Source organism: Callospermophilus lateralis, chromosome 10 (assembly GCF_048772815.1).
Source record: "Callospermophilus lateralis isolate mCalLat2 chromosome 10, mCalLat2.hap1, whole genome shotgun sequence".
Taxonomy (NCBI): domain Eukaryota; kingdom Metazoa; phylum Chordata; class Mammalia; order Rodentia; family Sciuridae; genus Callospermophilus; species Callospermophilus lateralis.
Genome location: NC_135314.1, coordinates 128,373,344 through 128,394,986, shown reverse-complemented (window position 1 = coordinate 128,394,986; position 21,643 = coordinate 128,373,344). Strand labels below are relative to the sequence as shown.

At 35.4% G+C, this 21,643-nt stretch overlaps 1 protein-coding gene across 8 annotated transcripts in view; it reads left to right on the top strand.

The window, feature by feature from the left end:
- Nek11 (NIMA related kinase 11) overlaps positions 1-21,643 on the top strand; it is a 315,212-nt gene that overhangs the window by 132,429 nt on the left and 161,140 nt on the right. For 7 of the 8 annotated variants that reach the window (XM_076868276.2, XM_076868274.2, XM_076868272.2 and 4 more), the window contains 7 exons: positions 5,669-5,818; positions 5,916-5,994; positions 8,185-8,270; positions 10,658-10,777; positions 13,623-13,716; positions 16,568-16,675; positions 18,613-18,718. In XM_076868276.2, the coding sequence (XP_076724391.2) occupies positions 5,669-5,818; positions 5,916-5,994; positions 8,185-8,270; positions 10,658-10,777; positions 13,623-13,716; positions 16,568-16,675; positions 18,613-18,718 (743 nt within the window). The remainder of the gene's footprint in view (positions 1-5,668; positions 5,819-5,915; positions 5,995-8,184; positions 8,271-10,657; positions 10,778-13,622; positions 13,717-16,567; positions 16,676-18,612; positions 18,719-21,643) is intronic. The other variant, XM_076868271.2, reaches the window with a different exon arrangement.

Below are 21,643 nucleotides of genomic sequence, written 5' to 3'. Positions count from 1 at the left end.
TCACAAGATATCCCAGCCAGAGGGACCTGCTTTCTCTGTAGGTCTAGCAAGAGTGGGGCTTCTCTGGTGGTTCAGGAAAGTGTGGTCTGAAGGAGTAATATATAATTTGACAAAGTATGGAATAAATATATGCTTGAGGTTTTATGTGCTGTCCACAACCATTGTGTTATTTCTCTCTGCTGTTGCTATGGGGATTAATTTGCAGAAGTAGGACTTCAGGTTCCCCAAAGCTGTGTCTAGTTGGGGGTAGGTTGATAACTGGGACTTTTATTTCTCTTATTCTTTAAATTAAAATAGCTATAAATTTCAAGTGGGGCTAATTAAGTGAGAGCAGAACTCAGAACTGCCCAGTGAGGTTCAGTATCTCTGAGCTGGGATAGGAATATAGCTCACTGGCAGAGTACCCACCCAACATTCTTGAAGTGCTGGGCTTGATACCCAATACCACACAGAAAGAAGAAAAAAAAAAACAAACAACAGCAACACCTTTAACAACAGCAAAATACCCAGATAAAAAATAAAAACAACAATGACACCACCACTGGGCATGGTGGTGCACACCTATAATCCAAAGGACTCAGAAGCTGAAGCAGGAGGATGGCAAGTTTGAGGCCAGCCTCAGAAACTTAGCAAGGCCCTCAGCAACTTAGTGAGACCATATCTCAAAATAAAAAGGGCTGTGGATATAGTTGAGTGGTAAAGTACCCCTCAGTTCAATCCCTGATAGCAAAAAATAAAAAATATGACAACACCAACAACAGAAGAGAAAGGGGCAAAAATTATACAGAGTAAGATAAAAGTTAAAAAGCAATATAAAAAGGAAGAAAAAAGGAAATCATGAAAAAAAGGAAAAAGAAAAATTTAGAAATTAAAAGAGGAAGCCAAGCATTAAACCTTGCCCAGGAAACTAAAGAAAAAAAAAAGAAAAAGAAAAAAAAATTAAAAGAGAAAAGGGGGAAACAGGAAAAAGGTTTTAAAAAAGGTGGATAAAGAAAAGAAACTATATATACAAACAAAAGAATAGTAACAAAAATATTAATAAAAATTTCCTCTCTTGAGGTGCTCAATTGTGCATGTAGGAGTAGATGATAATAACCTATGCTGATCAGAGCTTCCGAGTGCCCTTTGGAGAGAGCAAAAGTTTTTTTCACTTCTTTCCCTTGTGGTGTTTGCCATATGACCAGCAGGAATGGTTTGTGGTTGAATTCAGTTGGAATATCTCTTATCTTCCCTGCACACCAAATTAAGCAAGAGTGGAGCTCAGAACTGCCCAGGAAAATATTTACTCCTGATTTATTTGGACTATGCATTTGGAGACTGGGGAAGACATTGAAGTTGCAGAGTGTCAGGGACTCCAGCACCTTTTGTGTTGCACAATCCAAATACAGGGAGAGGCTGTGGAGTCTCAGCCATTTGTACTGGGGGAAGGAGAAAGGGAGCCCTGTACAATCCACTACCTTTGACTCTGGTATTCCAAGATAGTTCCTGAAGGAAATTGCAGGTATGTGCCCATACCCGCCTCTCCCCACAATTCCTGCAGCTTGTTTTCTAAACTGCCAGTTTTAAAAAGGAGCCATCTTTAGTTCCCTAGGTGTGTCAATCCTGGTTCCCACCACATGGAATTCTTACTGAATTCTTACTGAATTTTTATTCAGTTTTTGGCCAAAGTGAATCTCAAGACATTTGCTTCCTGAACCAGCCCAGCAATATTTCTGGAGAACAAGAGTCAGAAAAATGCAGGGGCCTTTGACTTTAGAAGAGTAAACTGAGATAAGACTTATCAAGATGGCTTCGTGGTATAGCACCTTGAGAATACACTGGGAAGTGTAGAGAACTTATTCATAACCAGTATTGATATGAAGATCCAAGTCTATTTTCTGTTTAGACTGCATTTTCCTTCAAGGTGTCAAATCCTGCATTAGTGGTACTCAAGGGGACTCCTCCATCTTCTACTGCACTGCTGCTGCCATATTGCTCATGCTGGGCACTCCATTTTATTACCCTCTGCTCCACTATCCAAATCTCTGCCTGTCCATTATTGAACTTCAATATTCTCTCACTATCACCTTCCTAGATATCCAGTTGCTCTCCAGTTCTTTTAATCGTATCTCATAGAAAATTGGGTAAGAGCTAGGTGCTCTAATTTGCTATCTTCCTGTCTCCTGTCAATTTATTTCATTACTGACTTTTCTATGTTTAATGGGTAAAGGACTGTTCATAATTTCTATTTCTTCTTGTGTCAGTTTGGTAAATTGTAATTTTCAAACACTGTTCATTTAATCCAAATTGTCAAATTTATTGGCAGAAAACATGTTTATAATGCTGTCCTACTACTTTCTAGTATACATGGAGTCCACAGTGTTACATTCCCTTTTCCATTATTGTTATTATTGATCTGTTTTTTTCTTCTTGTTTTATGAATCAGTCTTGCTAGAGGTCTAGTAAATTTCCTTGTCTTTACTGATTCTGTTTTTATTATGTTCATTTTTATTTCATTAATTTCTTCTCTTCTTAAAAATTTAAATTCTTTGCTGTGATTTGCTAGTCTGTTACTAGATTATCAAGTTTACTTAGATCATAGAATTTAAGCCTTTTTCTCTGCTAATATATGCATTAAATACTTTCAGCTTTGTTGTAAGTACTTTCCTTTGCTGCATTCAATGACTATTGATATTTTATAACTTCATTAGCATTCAGTTAAGAATATTTTCTGATTTCTTTTGTGATTCTTAACAAGAATTATTTAAATGTATATTCCCTAATTTATAAGTTGGAAATTTTATAGTCCCCCCATCCCCACGTTCTATTTTTCCATTATGCATGTCTAGCTTAATTTTACTGTAGTTGGAGTATATATTCACAAGATTTTGATCCTTGAAATCTGTTGAGGCTTGTTTTATGACCCCATGTGTACTCAGTTTTGGCAAAATGTTTAATGTGTCCCTGAATTTAAATTTCGTTACTGTAGGGTGCATTTATGCCATTTTGTCAATTTTGATAATTGTGTTGTATAGATTTTTTTCTATGCTTACTGATTTTTATGTCTGCTTGTTCCATCAGCTTATTGAAAACATGTGTGATTATGAATCACAATGATTGATAATTTATTTTTCCTTTTAATTCTATGAGTTGTTGCTACACAATAAAAACACAGAATGTTAATGGTTATATACAAATTAAAACTGTTATATGTTCCTAATTGTATGATTTTTTTTAACAGTCCATTTCTTAATCTTAGTAGTGGTTCTTGCCTTAACTTCTACTTTGTCTGTGTAGTATAGCTATACTAATAATATTTTTTACATGATGTATCTTTTTCTATCAATGTTCTGTGTTCTTGTATTCCAGGTTTATTTTGTGAACAGTGTCTACTTTTTTTAAAAATCCAGTCTGATAAGCTTAGTCTTTTCAAATGGAAAAGATTTTATATTAATGTAGTTATACTTTTATTTTTATTTTCATTTTATTATTGTTTTATATATGTCCCACTTGTTGTTGTGTTCATTTTTCTTTCCTTTTCTTCCTTTCTTTTGGCTTAAATTTTTTGAAATTTGATTTTTTCATCTAGTAACTTATAATAGTCTGTTATATAAACATATAAATGTGTATGTAACAAACAAAAATATTGTATTCTTTTAATTATAACCCTAAGAAATATTACTTGCATCCTGGACTTATTGTTGTTCAGTTAAAAAATTATTATTTTAACCACTTTTTCAGTAATTCAAGAACGTTAAAGTACTTTAATTTTCTTGTTTATACTCTTGTCCTTTGCATTATTTTTGTTATAAATTTTTATTCTGTATAATTTTTAAATCTCACTAGCTATAGTTAATATTATTTTGTAGATTTAATACCCATTTATACATATTCACAGAATTAGTCTTTTGGGTCTTCTTTATTTCCTCTTGCATTACTGGTTTCTGTTTGGGATAATTTTTCTTTAATATAAGTATTCCCTCTAAGGACTTTTTAATACTTTCCTGCTGGCAATGAACTATCTATTTTCACTTGTCTAAAAATGGCATTCTTTCATCTTTATTTGAAGGAAAAATTTTTTTCTGGCTATAAAAAAATCTAAGTGTATTCTAATATGTCACATACAATTTAATAGTATTATAGATGAATGCAACATTTATTGAGCTTCAAATAATTTTCTTTACTTTTTTGTTTACATTGATCTTGGTGCTCTAAGTCGATGTTTTGTATTTCTCCTAGCATTCCTCTTCTTTCTAATTAAAATAATACAGAATTTGGGAAGAAAAATGCCTTATTTTGAGAGTCGAGTTTAAATTTACCACCTGTATGAATTTGGTCAAGTCATTTAACTTTTCTGAGGCAATTTCCTTATCTATAAAATAAGAAAAATTGGATATTAACTCTATTTCACTGGGCAGTTTTGGGTTTCCATTCAGATGTAAATGAAAGTGCTTTGTAAAATGCACTAATGTTTTGTTATTATTTTTATTTTGGGGGACAAAACATTATCAATGTATGTATCCAGAATTTTCTTATACATGTACATATTTTATGAGCAAACACAAAATAAATTATTGTAGTCATGTATATATATTTGTATATATTAGATACAGTATTTAAAATTGCATAAAATGCAACTTTATATAAGGTTAATCATACATTTATTTTCTAATCTTTCAATAAAATAACAGGAAAAGAGAAACCCAGCCAGGTACATAATTCCTAATGCCTATAAGATAAAAATAACCCATTATTTAGGAGAAGTACACTATTTCTTTTCTTTTTGTACCAGGGTTGAGCCCAAGTGCACTTAACCACTGAGCCACATTCCCAATCCTTTTTTATATTTTATTTAGAGACAGGGTTTCACTGAGTTGCTTAGGGCCTCGATAAGTTGCTGAGGCTAACTTTGAATTACAGCTTTGCGCCACCACACCCAGCTCAGTTATCTCTTAATACTAAATTCAAGAATGAATTTACCCCTTAGTTTTCTTTATGATGGAGAGCTATTGAAAAGATTTTTCTGCTGGTTTAGAGGATGCTGATTTGTATGACTAATCCAAATCAGTGTTAGATTGATCTAGAATTTTAATATTGTCTCATACTCCCCAAGGGAGAATTATACATTTTAATGTAAGCTGCAAGAAACTACTCTCCTAACATACTTGCAAATGGAGTATGTTCAGGAAACTAATAAGGAATGCTAGTTTCCTTATCAAAATGCATGGATACACAGGAAAGGGAAGGTTAGGCTTATAAATTAAAATTTTATTTTGCATGCATAGCATTAACAAGACTGCCTTAGGAAGATAATATTTAGCTTTATTTTATTTTTCCTGCACAGAATCTAATTCAAAAATTTTTTAATACATCAACCAAATTTGTGCAGGCACTTGCTAACTGTCAGAGTGTTTATTCTCCTTTTGAAAAAGCACTCATTCAGACTTATTGTTGTCCTTTATTTTTGTGCTTTTTAAAAATTTCTTTTTCTTTTTTTCTTCTTTTTTTGGTGGTGGGGGAACTTTATTTAGATAGGAAAATAATACTTTGAAATTGCAATTTTTAAACAAACAACGGAAATGTATGTTAGTACTTCACAGCCAGTGCCCCAATACCTCTGAAGTTATATGATGATGAGCACATTTAAAATAGGGCAGAAATTCCTTATTTAAATTCTTTTTATCTTCAGGTCACTGGCATGTATTTTATATGAGATGTGTTGTATGGATCACGCATTCACTGGCTCCAATTTCTTGTCCATTGTTTTAAAAATTGTTGAGGGCGATACACCCTCCCTCCCTGAGAGATATCCAAGAGAACTAAACACCATCATGGAAAGGTATGGAAAGAAATCTATTGTCAAAAAATATTATTTTGTTTAAATGAACTTATTCTTTAGCTTACTTGAAAAATAATTTTCTTTTTGAACATTACAGCATGTTGAACAAGAATCCTTCATTGAGACCATCTGCTCTAGAAATTTTAAAAAACCCTTACATTGATGAACAGCTACAGGTATTTAAAATAAAAAGGATACTGGGAAACAGGTATTAGCATTTATATACACATTCTGTGACTTGAAAATATACCGTGGAAATAAGATGCATTAAGAAACAAAGGAGGAACAAGATTAAAAAGAAGGTAGTCAGGACAATCTGTTTGCAACTGTACATCAACACTAGTTCCCAGATGTGCCCAGAAATGGGATGTTGGGGCTTTCAATTTATGCCTAATCTCAACATCTACTCTATGGCTCTTATACTGACAGTTGTTACCTCAACACATTGGAATTATATCCCCACTAGGACAAGAATGCACCAATAATGATGTTAGTCTGGGATTTTCTTTGAGCATTTATTATTCCACTCTTTTATTATATGTAACTCACTAACACTTTTTATTTATTGAGCTCATTTTGTTTTCCTGTGGTTTAGAAAATTTGATATAGTAGATCTGCCTATGGTAGTAAAAAAGAAGCAAATGGTTTCTTCCCTGAGGGCTTTTTTTCTTTTTTTAGCTTCTCTGGCTTTTGCAATACTAACTCCTAAGGCAGGTTTCTTCTGATTTCATGAAAAGATTTAATAGGAACCACCTTCCAAAATGTGCATATCTTTTTAGTCAGTGGACCAAGTTCTAAATCTAGAGGAAACAAAGGTGGTGATAATGTATACTCATTCTTAAGTGCCAGGCACTGTGCTGACACTGGGGGGGAGGCTAAAATGAAAGGAATGGGTATTGTTCCTGATCTTTTGAAGCATGACTGCTAGTGAGAGAACCCAGTGACCAAGGAAAAGTAGACAAATAAATGATCACAAGTATTAGGAAGAAAGTGAACAGGATTCTACAAAAAGTAACAGGTGGGGAGGGGCTTTGGTAGTCAAAGAAGGGGTAGGTACCATTTCAACACCAGTGAGCACAGGAGAAGGAGCCAGAATGTAAGGAACAATTTGAATCATAGGGAACAGCTAGTACAAAACCCAGCCCTAAATTAAGTTGTGCTCATGGAAGGTGGACATAGAGGAGAAGGTTCTTACACAAACACATACTCCCAGAGGAAGCTAAGGAAAACATGGAGAGGAAGTCTTAAGGACCTGGGCACCTCCAGTTCTCCCTATGTGCCAAGCATATTGGGCTCTGGGTAGTCCTTTATCAAAGGGAAATTAGTGCCAGCTAAAAGGGCCATCAATGTACAAAGAAACAAAAAGGATCTCAGGGAATCTGCCAAGACTAGGGTCAGGCAAGTGAGATACCTACCCAGAGCAAACTTAAAGGGGACACCAAAAACTCAATCAGGATAAATCATATATGTTTATGCAATAATCTAAAATCCAAAATAATACTAATTATCTCTGGTGAAGAATATTTAAAGTTTAAACAACAGATTCAACAGAACCAGGATTAGGGCAAAGCAAGGAAGTAGAGTTGGGCAAGTTCAGTATTGGATCATGTCTTTATTTAAATATTTGATATTGTATTCTTCATAGCTTTTTGGACTTAATTTTTTTTCTTTTTTAAATTTATTTCTTACATATATGACAATAGTGGGGTGCATTACATTCATAATTATCCATTCATAGCACAATCTTTTGTAATTCTGTATATAAAGTATGTTCACACCAAATTATGCCATTATACATGAGCTCTCTTATTTTTTGCATAAAATTCTTAATACACCTTTATACCACCATTTATCATATCTCTGTTTGTATATAAGGACTTAATTTTGATTTTAAAAATAATATTGTATTTAAGTATTATTTCTCTTGGTCACAGAGTTTTTTGGTACCCACTTAGATTTTGTACCTAAAGTGAGTGCCTCATTTGCTAAACCCTAGTTCTAGCCTGAGGAATGTAGATTTGTCCATTCCAGGCTGGGATTTGGAGAAAGTGAGTGTTCTTGGAGCTGAGAGCAGGCCTGCTTATAGTGGGTAACAAGGAGTAAGAGAGCAAGTAGTACAAGGTGAAGTTGGAGAGGTAGGCAGGAGCCTGACCCTGTAGGTCTTCTCACATAAGCTACCATGTAATTTTATATAACCTTTATATAGACAAAAATAGTTACTATGAACTTAGTTTTCAAGCTCCCTGCCAGAGTCAATAATACCCCAAATCAGAAAAGGTTCCTAGTAGTTTTATGTCCTTGCATTCATTTCATTACTGAAGAGGAATCTAATTTAAGTTTACCAGGATTATTATTAATTTTTTTAGCACCTGATGTGTAGATATTCTGAAATAACTCTGGAAGACAAGAATTTGGATTGTCAGAAGGAGGCCGCCCGGATAATTAATGCCATGTAAGTAATTGCTTTGTTTTTCAAAAGCCATCCAGCATAAACGTTAAATGCATTTGTCTTTAAAAATCTATTAGTGCTAAGCTGACTGCATGGAGCATTCTAGAATTCACTTAATCTTGCCAGGAAATTAAGGAGCTTCAGTAATGTAGCATTCCAAAGCTTTTTGCCCCAGGTGGCAGCAAATTGAAATCATAAAACTTTAAACCACTGCACAGCTTACAGATCTGCAGGGTAGCTCCACAGCTGCCTTGTAAGTGTATAGAGAAATTAATATCTCAAACATTTAGTAACATTTATGCTAATGAGCCTTCCATCATAAGCATAAGTGGCTTTCACACATTGTTTGTTTAATGTGAACTGCCAGAAGAATATGGGGTTCTGGGACAATTGAAAATAAGCCAGATTTACTTCCTTAAAGTATGTATCTTCTTATATAAGAACTAGAAAAGTGTGTTTTCAGAGAATTATAATTATTTTCTGCCCTAACTTCTCTTTTTCCTCATTCAAATTTTTTGTGCTATAACTTGCAGGAGTCTAGAATGCTATATTACTTCAGAATCACCATGTGTAACTGTGCATGCAGTGCACTGCACAACTCCTGGGACCACTGCTTTTAAAGACTAAATCTATAATTTTGCCAAACAAACTATATTTAATATTATAAAGACTCACAGAGCAGAGCAGTCCCTCTTCAGCAGTGTACAGGACAGTGGAGTGAGAACAGGAGACCTGGGGCTGGGGTTGTGGCTCAGTGGTAGAGCGCTTACCTAGCACATGGGAGGCCCTGGGTTCCATCCGTAGCACCATATAAAAATAAATAAATTAAATAAAGGTTAAAAAAAAGAGAATAGGGGCCCTAAATAGGTTGATCTACAAGGCCAGATAGCCAGCAATATTTCTCTCACACCTAGTCCTGTGGGTTTCCTAACTGCAGCATTGTGGTCTCCATCCTCACATGCAAACTAGGGGAAACTTATCCACCAAGGCATCCAGTCTTTGTGTGATGCATGATCTCTAGGTGAAGCACATTGTGCCTTAGGGGGCAAATTTTTAAGCATGCTTCTAATAACCTTGTTTTGTTGAATTTCTAGTTATTCTTTCAAGAAAGGTTGGAATTTCAAATTTTAGTTTATTAACTAGAAATGTGAAAGTACTAGATATCTTATTTTTAAAATATTGAGCTAATTTTAGTTATTATTTTGCACTGCAGTTGTGAAACACTTTGCCTTACACTGTTTAGAGTTAACAGTGTGCTAGAATCTAATTATTTGGAGGGCATTTCATGTTGTGAAATATTGATTTCAATTAGTCACTCTTATTTTCAAGATCTAAGACTATATTTTAAGGAGATCTGTTTGGGTTTAGAAAATTGGGTATGTATATGCCTGAAGGATTGAACTTTGCTTGGTGACTGTGTTTGGATGATATTACAGAGGAATGAGAACTGCTACAAAACTCATTACAATTCTCTTAGTGGTTCTTAAGGAAGGAGTGGATTATAAAAGGTGTTCTTTGCTATTGATCCCTAACCAAGTCAGGAACAGAAGCAATTATCATTGGGAAAGTAGTTGTAGGCCTTTCAATAGTAGATTAATGTGAACACATTCCTTTTATTGAAGAAAAAGATTCTTAAGTAATAATATTATCTAACATTTTGGGGGTTAATGACCATATCCTCAGCTCTAATAGAATTCTATCTAATAGAATCCATTTACATGAACTCATTTAAAGGCAGGAAAACCCTATGAAGTAGGTAGTACTTTTTTTATAGTCATGGGTTAAGTAACTTGCCCAAGGATACATAAAATGTAAGCTGGGAGGTTATGATATGAACCCAGATTTAGTTGTTAACCTATGTGATTAAGTCATACTCAGCAAAATACACCTATTGTGATACCATCATAAATACTTGTGCATACATTATCTCATGATACATACTGTAGCCCATTCTTTACAGATGAGAACACTGAGGTTCAATTTCTCATTCAAGTCTATTGAGCTAATGAGTGGTAGAGGTGGAATTCAAATCCTGCTTAACTCCAAAGATTGTATACCTATACACATGGCTGAATTACTCTGACAGTTGTTTTGCTCCCTAATGACCACAATCCTAATTTGTCTTACCATTGTGAAAACTAGTTATAGGCAATGAAATGAGCAGAAATTTGGAAAATACATAATTTTCTTTTAAACAAAAATCTAATTTGAAAAATATTGTCAATTAACTACAGTTCTGGTTGGCTCATTACCTATCCAAAGTTTATTAGTTTTTGCCTGGCCTGTCTTGAGATGCTTTTGCTTTCTCAGTAGTGTAATGATATTTCTGTAAAAGATTTGTTTAATTTTTCTGAGCATGTTAGCATGTGGTGAATCCTTATGATTTATAGACAAAAAAAGATACACCTGCAGACTCTTCGGGAACTATCTGAAGTGCAGAAAATGACACCTAGAGAAAGGATGCGGCTGAGGAAGCTCCAGGCAGCTGATGAAAAAGCCAGGAAGCTAAAGTAAGCTGCCTTTCCTTTGGTACTCTATGCCTCCTGTGCTGCTCCCAGGGGCAATGAAGGAATTAAAAAATCAAGAAACCAAAATGCATGTGGTTATATATTTATTTGTTTATTCATTTACTCATTCAGTCAAAAGATAATTGAGTCTTTAGAGTGGATGCCAGGTACAATTTATATTAGGCTTTCAGTGTTGAGTATAGAGAAAGATTGAAAATCAGGGAGTGTATTAGTGATGAAAATAGGGTCAGTCTCTTGAGTGAAACCTCATTGGTGCTGACATCTTCTATACATACTCAAGCAACAGACCAAAAAGAAGCCTTTATTATTTTAATCTCATTCCCTAGGTGCTTGCTGTGTTTCTTCTACCAGGAGACCTAGCTGATCTACAGGGAGAAGAGGTTGTGCTGGCAGAAAATTTTTAGCTTTTGGAAGGCAGTAAAATGCAATCAGTTCTGGTCTGTTAAAAGAAGCATTTAGAAGTATCTTTTTGTGCAAAAGTATAATTTCAAGCATTGGGAAGGGTGTGGAAAACTGGTTATTATGGAAATTTATTATGGAAAACTAGTTATTATGGAAAGAAGTATGGAGTTTCCCTAAAAATTTGAACATAGAACTTCTGTATGTTCTCACAGACCTGCTTCTGAGTTTATATTCAAAGGAAATGAAATAAAATATTGAACAGATCTGCATTCCCATGCTCACTGTGAGCAGCATTATTCACAGTAGCCCAAAGATGGAATCAAAGAGAAATGTGGACTGTACATACAACAGGATTCTCTTTAGCTTTTAAGAAGAAGGAAACCACATAAACTGCACCAACATGGATGAATCTGGAGGACATTAGGCTAAGTGAAGTAAGCCATCCATAGAAAGACAAATATTCATGATCTCACATATATATGAAATCTGAAAATATGGAACTAGTGAAGGTGGAAAATGAAATGGTGATTAACAGGGTCAGGAACATGGACGAGGAGATTTAGACAAAGGTACAAAGTTGCAGTTAGCCAGGAAGAATTAGTTCTAGAGAGCTATTGTTCATCGTAATGACTAATTAGGACATTGTAGATTTGAAAATTACTCAGTAATAGACCTTAAATGTTCTCACCAAAAAAAGTATGTGAAGTGATGTATATGTTAATTAACTTGTTCTAATCATTTTAACAAAATATTCATATATCAAAACATCATGATGTATACTATAAATATAAACTATTTTATCTGTCAATTAAATCTTATTAAAACTGAAAAAAGATGTATGTATGAAGAGTGGAATATCAAAAAGCCCCGGACTCTCAATTTCTCAAATGCTTTTTTTCAGTTGCAAGGTTTTCAAATTCTCTAATTTTTCTTCTTTCTTCCTTCGCTTACTCTTTGCTAACTTAGAAATCCCAACCAAGGACTAGAGGGATAGATAAGTTCTAAATAACAGATCTGCTTACTTTGTGATCATGTTTACAAAACAAACCTGAAACATGATTTAGAGATATCCTTGTACTCTGAATGAATATCATGATGAACCAAATAAAAATCTATCAGACTCTATTTTCCTTAACAATGCTTTCTTTAATATATGTGGAGAAAGATTTGCATCAAAGTGCAGTGATGTGCTGGTAAACATTTAACAACCAGCTCTGGATTTAGAGTTAGCTGACTTGCTTGCTGATTTCTGTGTTGTAAATACTCCCACCATGTCCAATTTTGGCTACCAATGTGACGTTACTGAATGTTTAGTTAGGAAGATAATGTACACAGTGTGTTCTAGGGAGCCAATACTAGTTTGTTTTTGTAAATCACTATAGCACTGAGTGTGGGTTTTACTTGGAAAATATATTCACATAAATTCCTTGAGCCATTCCATCAACTCATAGTCTCAAATTTGTTTATAATGTTAATATCTCCATTGTACCATGTTTCAGATCATTGATTGAGGATAAAAGAAAAATTTAAACTCTGATAGAAATGGATTAAAATGGCAGATATAATAATTTATCTGCATATTACAAATTATTCATATTAAAACTATTTTTAGACCAATGGAACTCATAAATCTTTCAAATGATGCACTAATATTTTCACATTTAAAGTGGTAGTGTTTATATGAAATTTGATCTTTATTTTATGAATGAATTGTATTGGAATTTTGATCTTTGTTTCTAGAATAAAAGGGAACATGTGTTCTTATTAAGAAAATTACTCTAATGTCAGAAAGGTTGAAATGTATCCATTTTATAGACAAGAAAATTTAACTAGAAGGATGTTCAGTGACTTGTAGAAAATATCTAAGTATAGATTAACACACAAGTTATCATAAGAACTTAAATCTTTCTTCTAGTAGCAGATCTATTATAATCAATTCTCCTAGTTGGAAACAAATAAAGAAAACAAAGGAAATAAAATTTTTCTACAGAAGAAAATTTTCTTCCACAGTGATACCTATATATTTTTCATAAATTCTTTGATATGTAGTATCTCTTTTTTTCCTGGCTTGTGTGTTGGTTCACCCTGAAAACATTTTTCTTGGTGTTAGTATATGTCAGGCACTGTGGAAACCCCCATAATCATATTCAGGATGCACAGGGAGGAATTGTCTTCTCCTTCTGCTGCATTTGAGAATTCCTAAGAATGAATAAGGAACCAGAGTATCCCTGTGTGTTATTTAAAAGAGAATCAAAGTTTAAAAGTGTTATGCACAGCATACTACTTCCCGAGCGAGAGACAGATGACCTGGCTTCCCACCAGCCTAGTCTGCCCATGATACCTGAATAGGGATCATACATATCTGTAGATAAGACATAGTTTTAGAAATTTGAGTTACTTTTGTATGTTCACTTTAAATTTGCAGAAAAATTGTGGAAGACAAGTATGAAGAGAATAACAAGCGGATGCAAGAATTGAGATCTCGGAGCTTTCAGCAGCTGAGTACAAATGTGCTTCATGTAAGAATCTCTTAAATTTTACATAAGACTCTTTCTTGATTCAGATTCTACATATTCATATAGGTAGTTGTATAGGAAAAGGGACAGGTTAGAAAACAAAAGTACCATGACCAAGTTTCCAATTCCAGGGAGGATTCTAGAATGTAGGCCATCAGTTGGAGAAAACACTAACTCAAAGATCCACAGAGGTGGATCAGGTGATGTATCCATCACATTTATTGAGTGCCTACTATGTAGCTTATAAAAGATTGTCACTGAATACACAGTTGATGGGTTAAATAACTAGATCTTAGAACACATATGCGTATTTCTAGTTTTTAATTCCACCCATGTTGTAGGTGTCTTACCTCTTTAGTTCATTGACCTTTCTTATTTTTATTCTTTCCCTTTTTATTGTCTCTCTCCCACTTATATATCCCTGATATGTCCTATAAAGAACAGATCTTTTCTGTCCCAGGTTAGACTTTGTATAGTGGAAAGCAAAGAGAAAACAGTAGAGGAAGGGGAAATTCTACCAGCATCTTCAAGGAATATTATAGCATTAACTATATACTGACTATCGGAAAATAAATTAAATACAGAATCTTTAAACATCACAAAAGCTTGTAATATTGTTGTGTTAATAACTTCACTCAAACTCTGAAGAACCACCATAGCTATATGATAACGAATAGGGTTGTAGGTTTACATGACATGGGATCCCAAATGCCATTTTCACTAATGGTTGAAAATATCTCCACAGGCCTTGGGGTAGGCTCTGATGCTCAAGGTAGTCTTTATGAGGTCATATTTGGTTACCCAACATCAAAACTAACTCATAGCTCTCCTGGTAAAAGCAATTTGGGTTAGAGATATTTCTCATTCATTCAATAGAAATTCCTGTATGTGAAAGAGATTCTTACCTTTCACAGGAAGAACCAACCTCCCCCAGAGGCTGTGGGGAGAATCCTTTGAACCTTGAGGATGCTAATTCTGTAGTAGTGTAGTATCAGAGGCCCCAAACCAAGGGACATTCAAACCTTAGCAGAGCTCACTCTCAGCTAGGTAGGGTCTAGGAACACTTGTTTTCTGCCCTTCTGAGGAGGAGAGCTGCTAGTGAACTACCTTTATCAAATATTTAGGGGTTCTAGATGCTTTAGAGTTCTGAAAATCCAAAATTGGACCAAATAGGGGGCAAAACTTCCTCTGAGCTCACAATCTCCCTCTGTTTACTGGACCAATTAGCAGATACTGTGGAAATGCTGGACATACATGCTCAATCCCACTCTGCTTCTTCACCCATCTGGTACCTCTGTTAAGTAAAGCCAGCTAAGGGATCTTTTTGCAGGTCCCAAAGACTTAGGAGATGAGGTTACAGACCCTAGTTAGTGGAGAAATTGTTGGCTGAAATGACACAGGGTTCAGCAGCAGGGTTAGATTCCTATTTGATGCCACCATGATGTGGAATGATCCAAGCCCTCTGAAAACCTAGCACCGTTCCTCAGCTCCCCAGATTTTGTGGGCTCTACAAGGAAAAACTGTGGATGTGAATCTTTTCCCTGATTCTGAGACTGAGAACTGCACATTTTCATAGATCCAAACAAGGAGGACTGGCAGGATTATAAGGATTCTGTTCGTTAATGTGCGTAAACTATTTGTTCTGGACAGAAACTGGGATGCTTTTTTCTGGAATTCTCAGGGACCCCTGATTCTAAGAGACTTTCCCCCTAAGACTGGAAATTGAGAACTATTATTTAGTTGCATTTTGTTTTATGAACCTAATTTATTTCTGAAGTTACTATATGGCAAATAAAAGTGTATTTTCAAGTATGATCTTAAGTGTTATTATCCAATAAGTTAACTTTTTGCTTTCCTTCTTCCCCTCAAGATAATCATTTTGTGTTCTTTCTTCTGATATAAATATTATCAGCGTTATAACTATGTTGTATGGTATCCGGTCTTCCCATCCCCCTATATATCAGAGTGTCTTGAAGACTAAAGATAACTCTGAGACCATATGGCAGGCAGAATCTCAGGAGATTTTGTTATCCATATGTTATCCCACAGAACATGGGAGCTAGGCAAAACATCCAGATATTGGAACAACTTAGAAAAAAGAAGATTTTATAAAAATCATAATTTCCTCAGTGAATTCCCAATTCCATCCTCTGACTATCAGCAATGAGCAAACGGAAAAGGTAGGGAAGTGCCCAATGCTGCCCTGGCTAGAGATTTTAGTTCATTCTTTGATCTCCCAAGGTTTAATGCTATCAACATCTCTAGGCCTGAGCTTTCCAGAATTATGTGTCCTAGTTTATATATTGATGGAAGCAGAAAATGCTCCAGTCTGTGAGAGTCTTATATGTGAGAGTCTTAAATCTATTCTCTTCACAGATTATGTCCTTTTCCCAGCTGGTTCAGCCCTGCATGGTTGCTCAGCTTGCCCAAGCTCCCTGCTCCCTTTTGTGCTGTTATAACAGCCATTTCCCTCTGGCCTATTGTTAGCTTCCCATCTTCTCTCTTCGAAAACTTCACCTCCTCTTCTGGGAAACCTTCTGACCTTTGATCTCCACAATCAACTGGCTCTTGCTCAAATTCCTATGGCTTGTAGTAACATTTCTCAGAATTCAAAATGTACCTGGGAGGCCTATGGATCTTGTTAAAATGCAGGTTCTGATTTGTTCTGGGGTTGGGGGTGGCTGGAATAGTGCATTTCTAACAAGCACTCTGCTAATTCCAAGGCTGCTGGCCCAAAACCATACTCTGATTAATTATGGATTGAATATAGGGCTCCTGAAAGCAGCAGTTCACTTCCAGATGAAGAAGACCTGGAAAAACCTCCAATGAACAGATCTTTTTATAATCTCTTTAGGAAAAAAATCACTTAATGGGAAAAGAAGAAAAGAAGAAGCAAATGGAGAGAAGACTTTGTTGTTTACCCCAGGAGGAGGATGGAGAGAGACAGCCAGGCAAGGAAGAGGCAAGTTTAATCACATCTACAGGCAAAAGAGTGAGATGGGTTTAATGATATTCACTGAACAAAGAGGAAGAAAACCAAAGTCAAACATTTTGCAGAGGGACCTGAAGGTTTTTTAAATATCGTGCATTGTTGAACTGAGATAGATGAAATAAAATATAAGAAAGAAAATGGATGAATCAGATGCAAGAGGCTAAAGAAAAATGTGATAAAGAAGAAGAGGAAAATGCTCCCTTCTTTGAATGCTTTTATTCCCCTGCCTCTACACATATTTACAACTTAATTTCTTCCTGATCTCATTGGGGACTCTCTTCTCAATTCCTTTTTCCTTCTCTCTTGAATGGCTGAAGCAAGCCCCCTTTTTATTTCAGAAGCAGTCTTAGGAGGGAATCAGTTATGGGAGTGAATGAACTCATTGTTACATGTTATAAAAATTCTTTGAAGCATTTGAGAGAGTGACTTGCTTTGTTTTTCAGACCCTAGCTGACAACATCTTTTACTTTGGCAGGCAGTTTCTGCTTGGTTGAATTTGGTCTTTGAAATCTTGAAGCACAGTTGAATGTAGGTAGACTGATACTAGGCACCATTTCCTTAAAGAATGGTATCTTAAAAACAACTATGTACCATAATATAAAAGATAAGCCCCATTCATCTTTTTGGTATATATTTGCGCTAATGCCCAGGTTGGGTTTCTGTGAAAAGTGCATGTCAGAGCAGGTCTCCATCACACATGGAATGGTAATGGGGATCAAAGATGAGATCAAGTCCTTCTATACTAAAAGAACAATTTTAACAACTCTATTTGTTCTCTTAAAAGAGGACCTTAGCAAATCAAAATCACTTGAGAGTCCAAGTACTTATTTTCAAATAAGTGCTAAAGCACATGTAAAAATCACATTTCATGCAATTTCTACTCTTTGTTCTTGAAGTTCTCTGTGTACCATCAGTGATCCTTTGAAATTTGGAATTCAGTTGGACTTCCTGAAATAATTAAGTATATAGTATAGAAAATGGACTTTTAAAAAACACTTTATGACCATATTCTCACAAATGCTATATCACAGTGTGGGATAGCTTCATTTTTACATATTTATTTAATATTAGTTTAGGACTGGTAATGTGGGTCAGTGGTAGAGTGCTTGCCTGGCATGCAGAAGGCCCTGGGTTCATTTCCTAGCACAGCAAAATAGAAAACAAAAGACATAAATATTAATTTTTCCTTTTAATTTCCTTCTTAATAAGAAGACATTCTTGGAGTAGCTCTGCATCAGAGCCATTTATCAAGGAAAAGAGGCCAATTTACCATCCATTCTAGGTGGCAAACACATACACACTCAAAACTGGGGGGGAAAAGGACAAGGTGATTTGTTGAAATACTTATTGATATGTTTATGAAGTTTACCTTTGTTTATTTGAAGTAAGAATTCTAAGTGTTCTCTTAGATATTTTGCTTTTAAGAAATTAAAATTAATAGAATCATGGAGTCTTTAAAGCTAGACAAGAAGGTGGAAGTCATTCAAGCCAATGCTTTTTAATTTTGAGATGAAGAAAAATTCAGGACAGGAATGACAAAGGTGGGGTGCCCTGGGTGCAAAATAGAAAACATCACTCCTAGCTGCCAGTGGAGCCTGCACTTGCCTGAACCTGAGTGTTAATTTTTTTACTCTGGGCATCCTGCTTGACCTACTAGTCATGGACCTAAACCTGAGGGCTGTGAAGTTCAAATGTTTTGCCCAAGGTCACCTGTCTCATTGATTCAGGACTATTTTTCTCTTAACCCAAGTTATTATCTTAAAGTTTGAAAAAGTTATTATGTTTAAGGGAGAGGATTTGGTAGGTTTTGTTTCCAAATAGTCTTTTAAACAAGAATATGATCTAATTTGTGGTAATCCTATTTCTTTTTGTCAACTTCTGATGAATAATTAATTTCCTTCCATAAGGAATTAGATGAACCAGCTTCAGAGAACCTGCCTGAGTCTCAGCCTATTCCTTCCCTGGACTTTGACTCGAGTATAGAAGAGGCCATCGCTGACCTTGAACATAATGGTATGTGTTTGCATCAGCTGTCATCAGAGCACTTGACTGCCTGCAGTGGGCCTTGCCAGCCTCTAAGAGAATCTCTGATTGTATGTGACCACTCTCTATCAGCTTGCCAGCATTGGGGCATGACCAGGATGAAAAATAGATTAACCAAGCATTTCTTTCCTCTCTATGTTCTTTGTAATAGTGAACACAGTTGGAAACTCACACCTGGTTGGGGACCATCTCTGAATGGATTACATGCTATCATCATTGACCTGACTTTGAAACAGTGTAGGACTGACTGTGAATGCTCTGAAGTGCAGTTTCCCTCTGTTATAGATTGTTCCCCCAGCCCTTTTAAATTTATATTAAAGAAATGAAACCATACTTTGTGTAAAATCAGCTATTCAGATGGGCAAGAATTGCTAGAAAATAAAATTGCTTAGAGCTGTTACCTAAATGGATGATACACATCATCGCTGAAAAGCATAGATTTTGGAGTAAAAAAGCTGGCCCTGTCAGAGAGGCCCTTGGAAACTTATTCTTCCAGGTCTTAGTTTCTTTATTCATGAAACAAACAACATTTTCAGGGTTATTGTAAAGAACAAATGAGATGAGCATATAAATACTTAGCACACATTAGGAGCTGAAGAAAGAAAAGCAGTTATGATAATGTGTGGGGAGTTTATGAATGTACAGATTTTCTTAGTCTTGCTCACCACTCTCCCCAGTGCCTAGAATGAAGTGCCAGAAACATGGAAATTCAATTTCTTGAATGAATGACCAATAAATGAATGAATAATATATTAGTCTAGACTTCTGGGAGGCAGATGCCAAGATACAACTAAAATGCATGGTTATTTTTAGGGAAAATACCTGCATGAAAGGAAATAGGAAAGCAGCTGGGAGAGGTTAGGAGAACTGTCAGACACTGTCAGACTATGATTAAAGTCTTATTCTAACTAAAGAGAGAATGCTTGGTAGAAGTGTTCTCTTCTGCTATAAGCCAAAGTTAGCAAGGTATCACAAAGTCCTCCAGCAAAGCCTTCCATTGGAGGCCAGCTGTACCGTGCTGTCTTCTTTGGAGAGGGCCTCTGAGAAAATGTGGAGGATTTCAAAAGCATAGCAGCTGGGTTGTGGGCCACTTGTACTCCCTATAGTTGGAAGTCTGCCAGGTCTTGGGCAATAAGATAGTTTTCTCCGCAAGTTGAGAATTAGGATAGTGAAGCTTGGATTGTTTGGTCATCTCAGCACAAATTTGCACTTAAGATTCTCCGGATAGAGCTCTTAGAGGTTGAGCTACCTCCTTCAGCTGTATGGAGACTAACACCTAAATACAGGGACTAACAAAGCTTTTAAATCAGTATTTAACATAATGCTGCAAAAGCATTTTGAAACAGATATAATTGACAAATGAATATGTATATGAGATGGACTTATGTTAGATCTTTCAGAGGTATTTCTTTAATATATTGTTTGTTAGTTTCCAAAGTGAAATTTGGAAGTATAGGAATATTCCATGAACCTTTCTTTCCAATAACAGAAAACTGAGAAAGTTAGGCCATTTTGTGTAGCACCTGATAAGGGTGGCTTGTGTTGTGCTGTAGGGAAGTGCCATTGTCCCAGGACAGTATATTGAATTGAGTGGTCTAGAACCAAGAATTTGGGCTCATCCTCCTGGCTTCAAGTAGGAAAAAGTACCTATTAATGCATTTCTGAGATGAGAAGCCTAAGACACTAATCAGTTTTCAAAGGACCTTTAGAACACCTGCTTTCTAATGCAGCCACACTCCTTCCATTTCCCTCAAACTGATGGGTAGGAGCAATAGGTTTATGAGAAATAGTCAAGCATGTCAAGTGAATTGGACTTTCAAAAGGCAGAAAGTCTTTGTTGTGTGTCTGTATTCTAATTTTTGTGAAATGAAGTAGACAAATTACTCCTAAGCTACCCCTGATTGCAGATTCCAGCCACTACTGGGAGACCTGAGCTGATGTCTTTACTTTTCATTCTGTGTTTTGTTATTGAGGTTTCATTATGGTAGACCACACATTGATTTACAAGGCAAACTGGAAATGGTCACATCTGTTTCCTTGGCCACCTTATTTATGCTACAAGGAAACACTACTTAGATCACTGTAATATGCTGTAAGATAAACAAAATTCCGAACTTAAAACAAACAAAAAAGTAGTTTTAGTTGGTCAGATGCCTTGTAAAATACTTTTAGCATATCCCATATGTTTTCTTCTCTGTAGATTCATATTTCTAAATACAAATTTTTCTTAAACATTAAGTTGAAAGAGAGACTTAGAATTGTGAAAATGCAACCTTTGAGTTTGACATCTCATTAGAATGGTGAGCAAATACAGGATGATTGTTGATCATACAGCTTCATTATGAACTTTTGAAACATGAGACTGATTAAGTGGCTAATTATTTTCCCAAGGTTCTTTGCTTTTTGGAAGACTTGGCACCAAACTTTCAGCACCAAGAGGACATTTTTGTTTATTTTAAACTCTTTCACCAACTATTTAATCATTCTTTGATCTTGAGCTGGAAATTCCCCTTGGGATGTATGGAGTTGTAAAAAAAGAAGGCAGGACAAGACATTATTTATGTTTGATGTACATTTAGTTGGCTATAGGTGATTTCATCTAGCCAAAGTTATGGTTACCAGAGTTATTATAATCAAATGAATAAGTAAAACCACAGTGTTAAATTATTTTAAAATAATTCCTTATATTTAATTATTTCTTGCAAATTAACTTTTTCAAAGTCTTTCCTTGTACTCTGGCCTTATCTTCAGTAGCTCATAACTGACTTGCTCAAGTATTTCTTGCAAAGTTTATATAGCCTGAGACTCATGAGCTTGGATCTGCCCAGGACATAATCCCTTAGCCCAGCCTATCCCTTAATCCCTTAACCCATACCTGAAAGGCATGAAGACTGC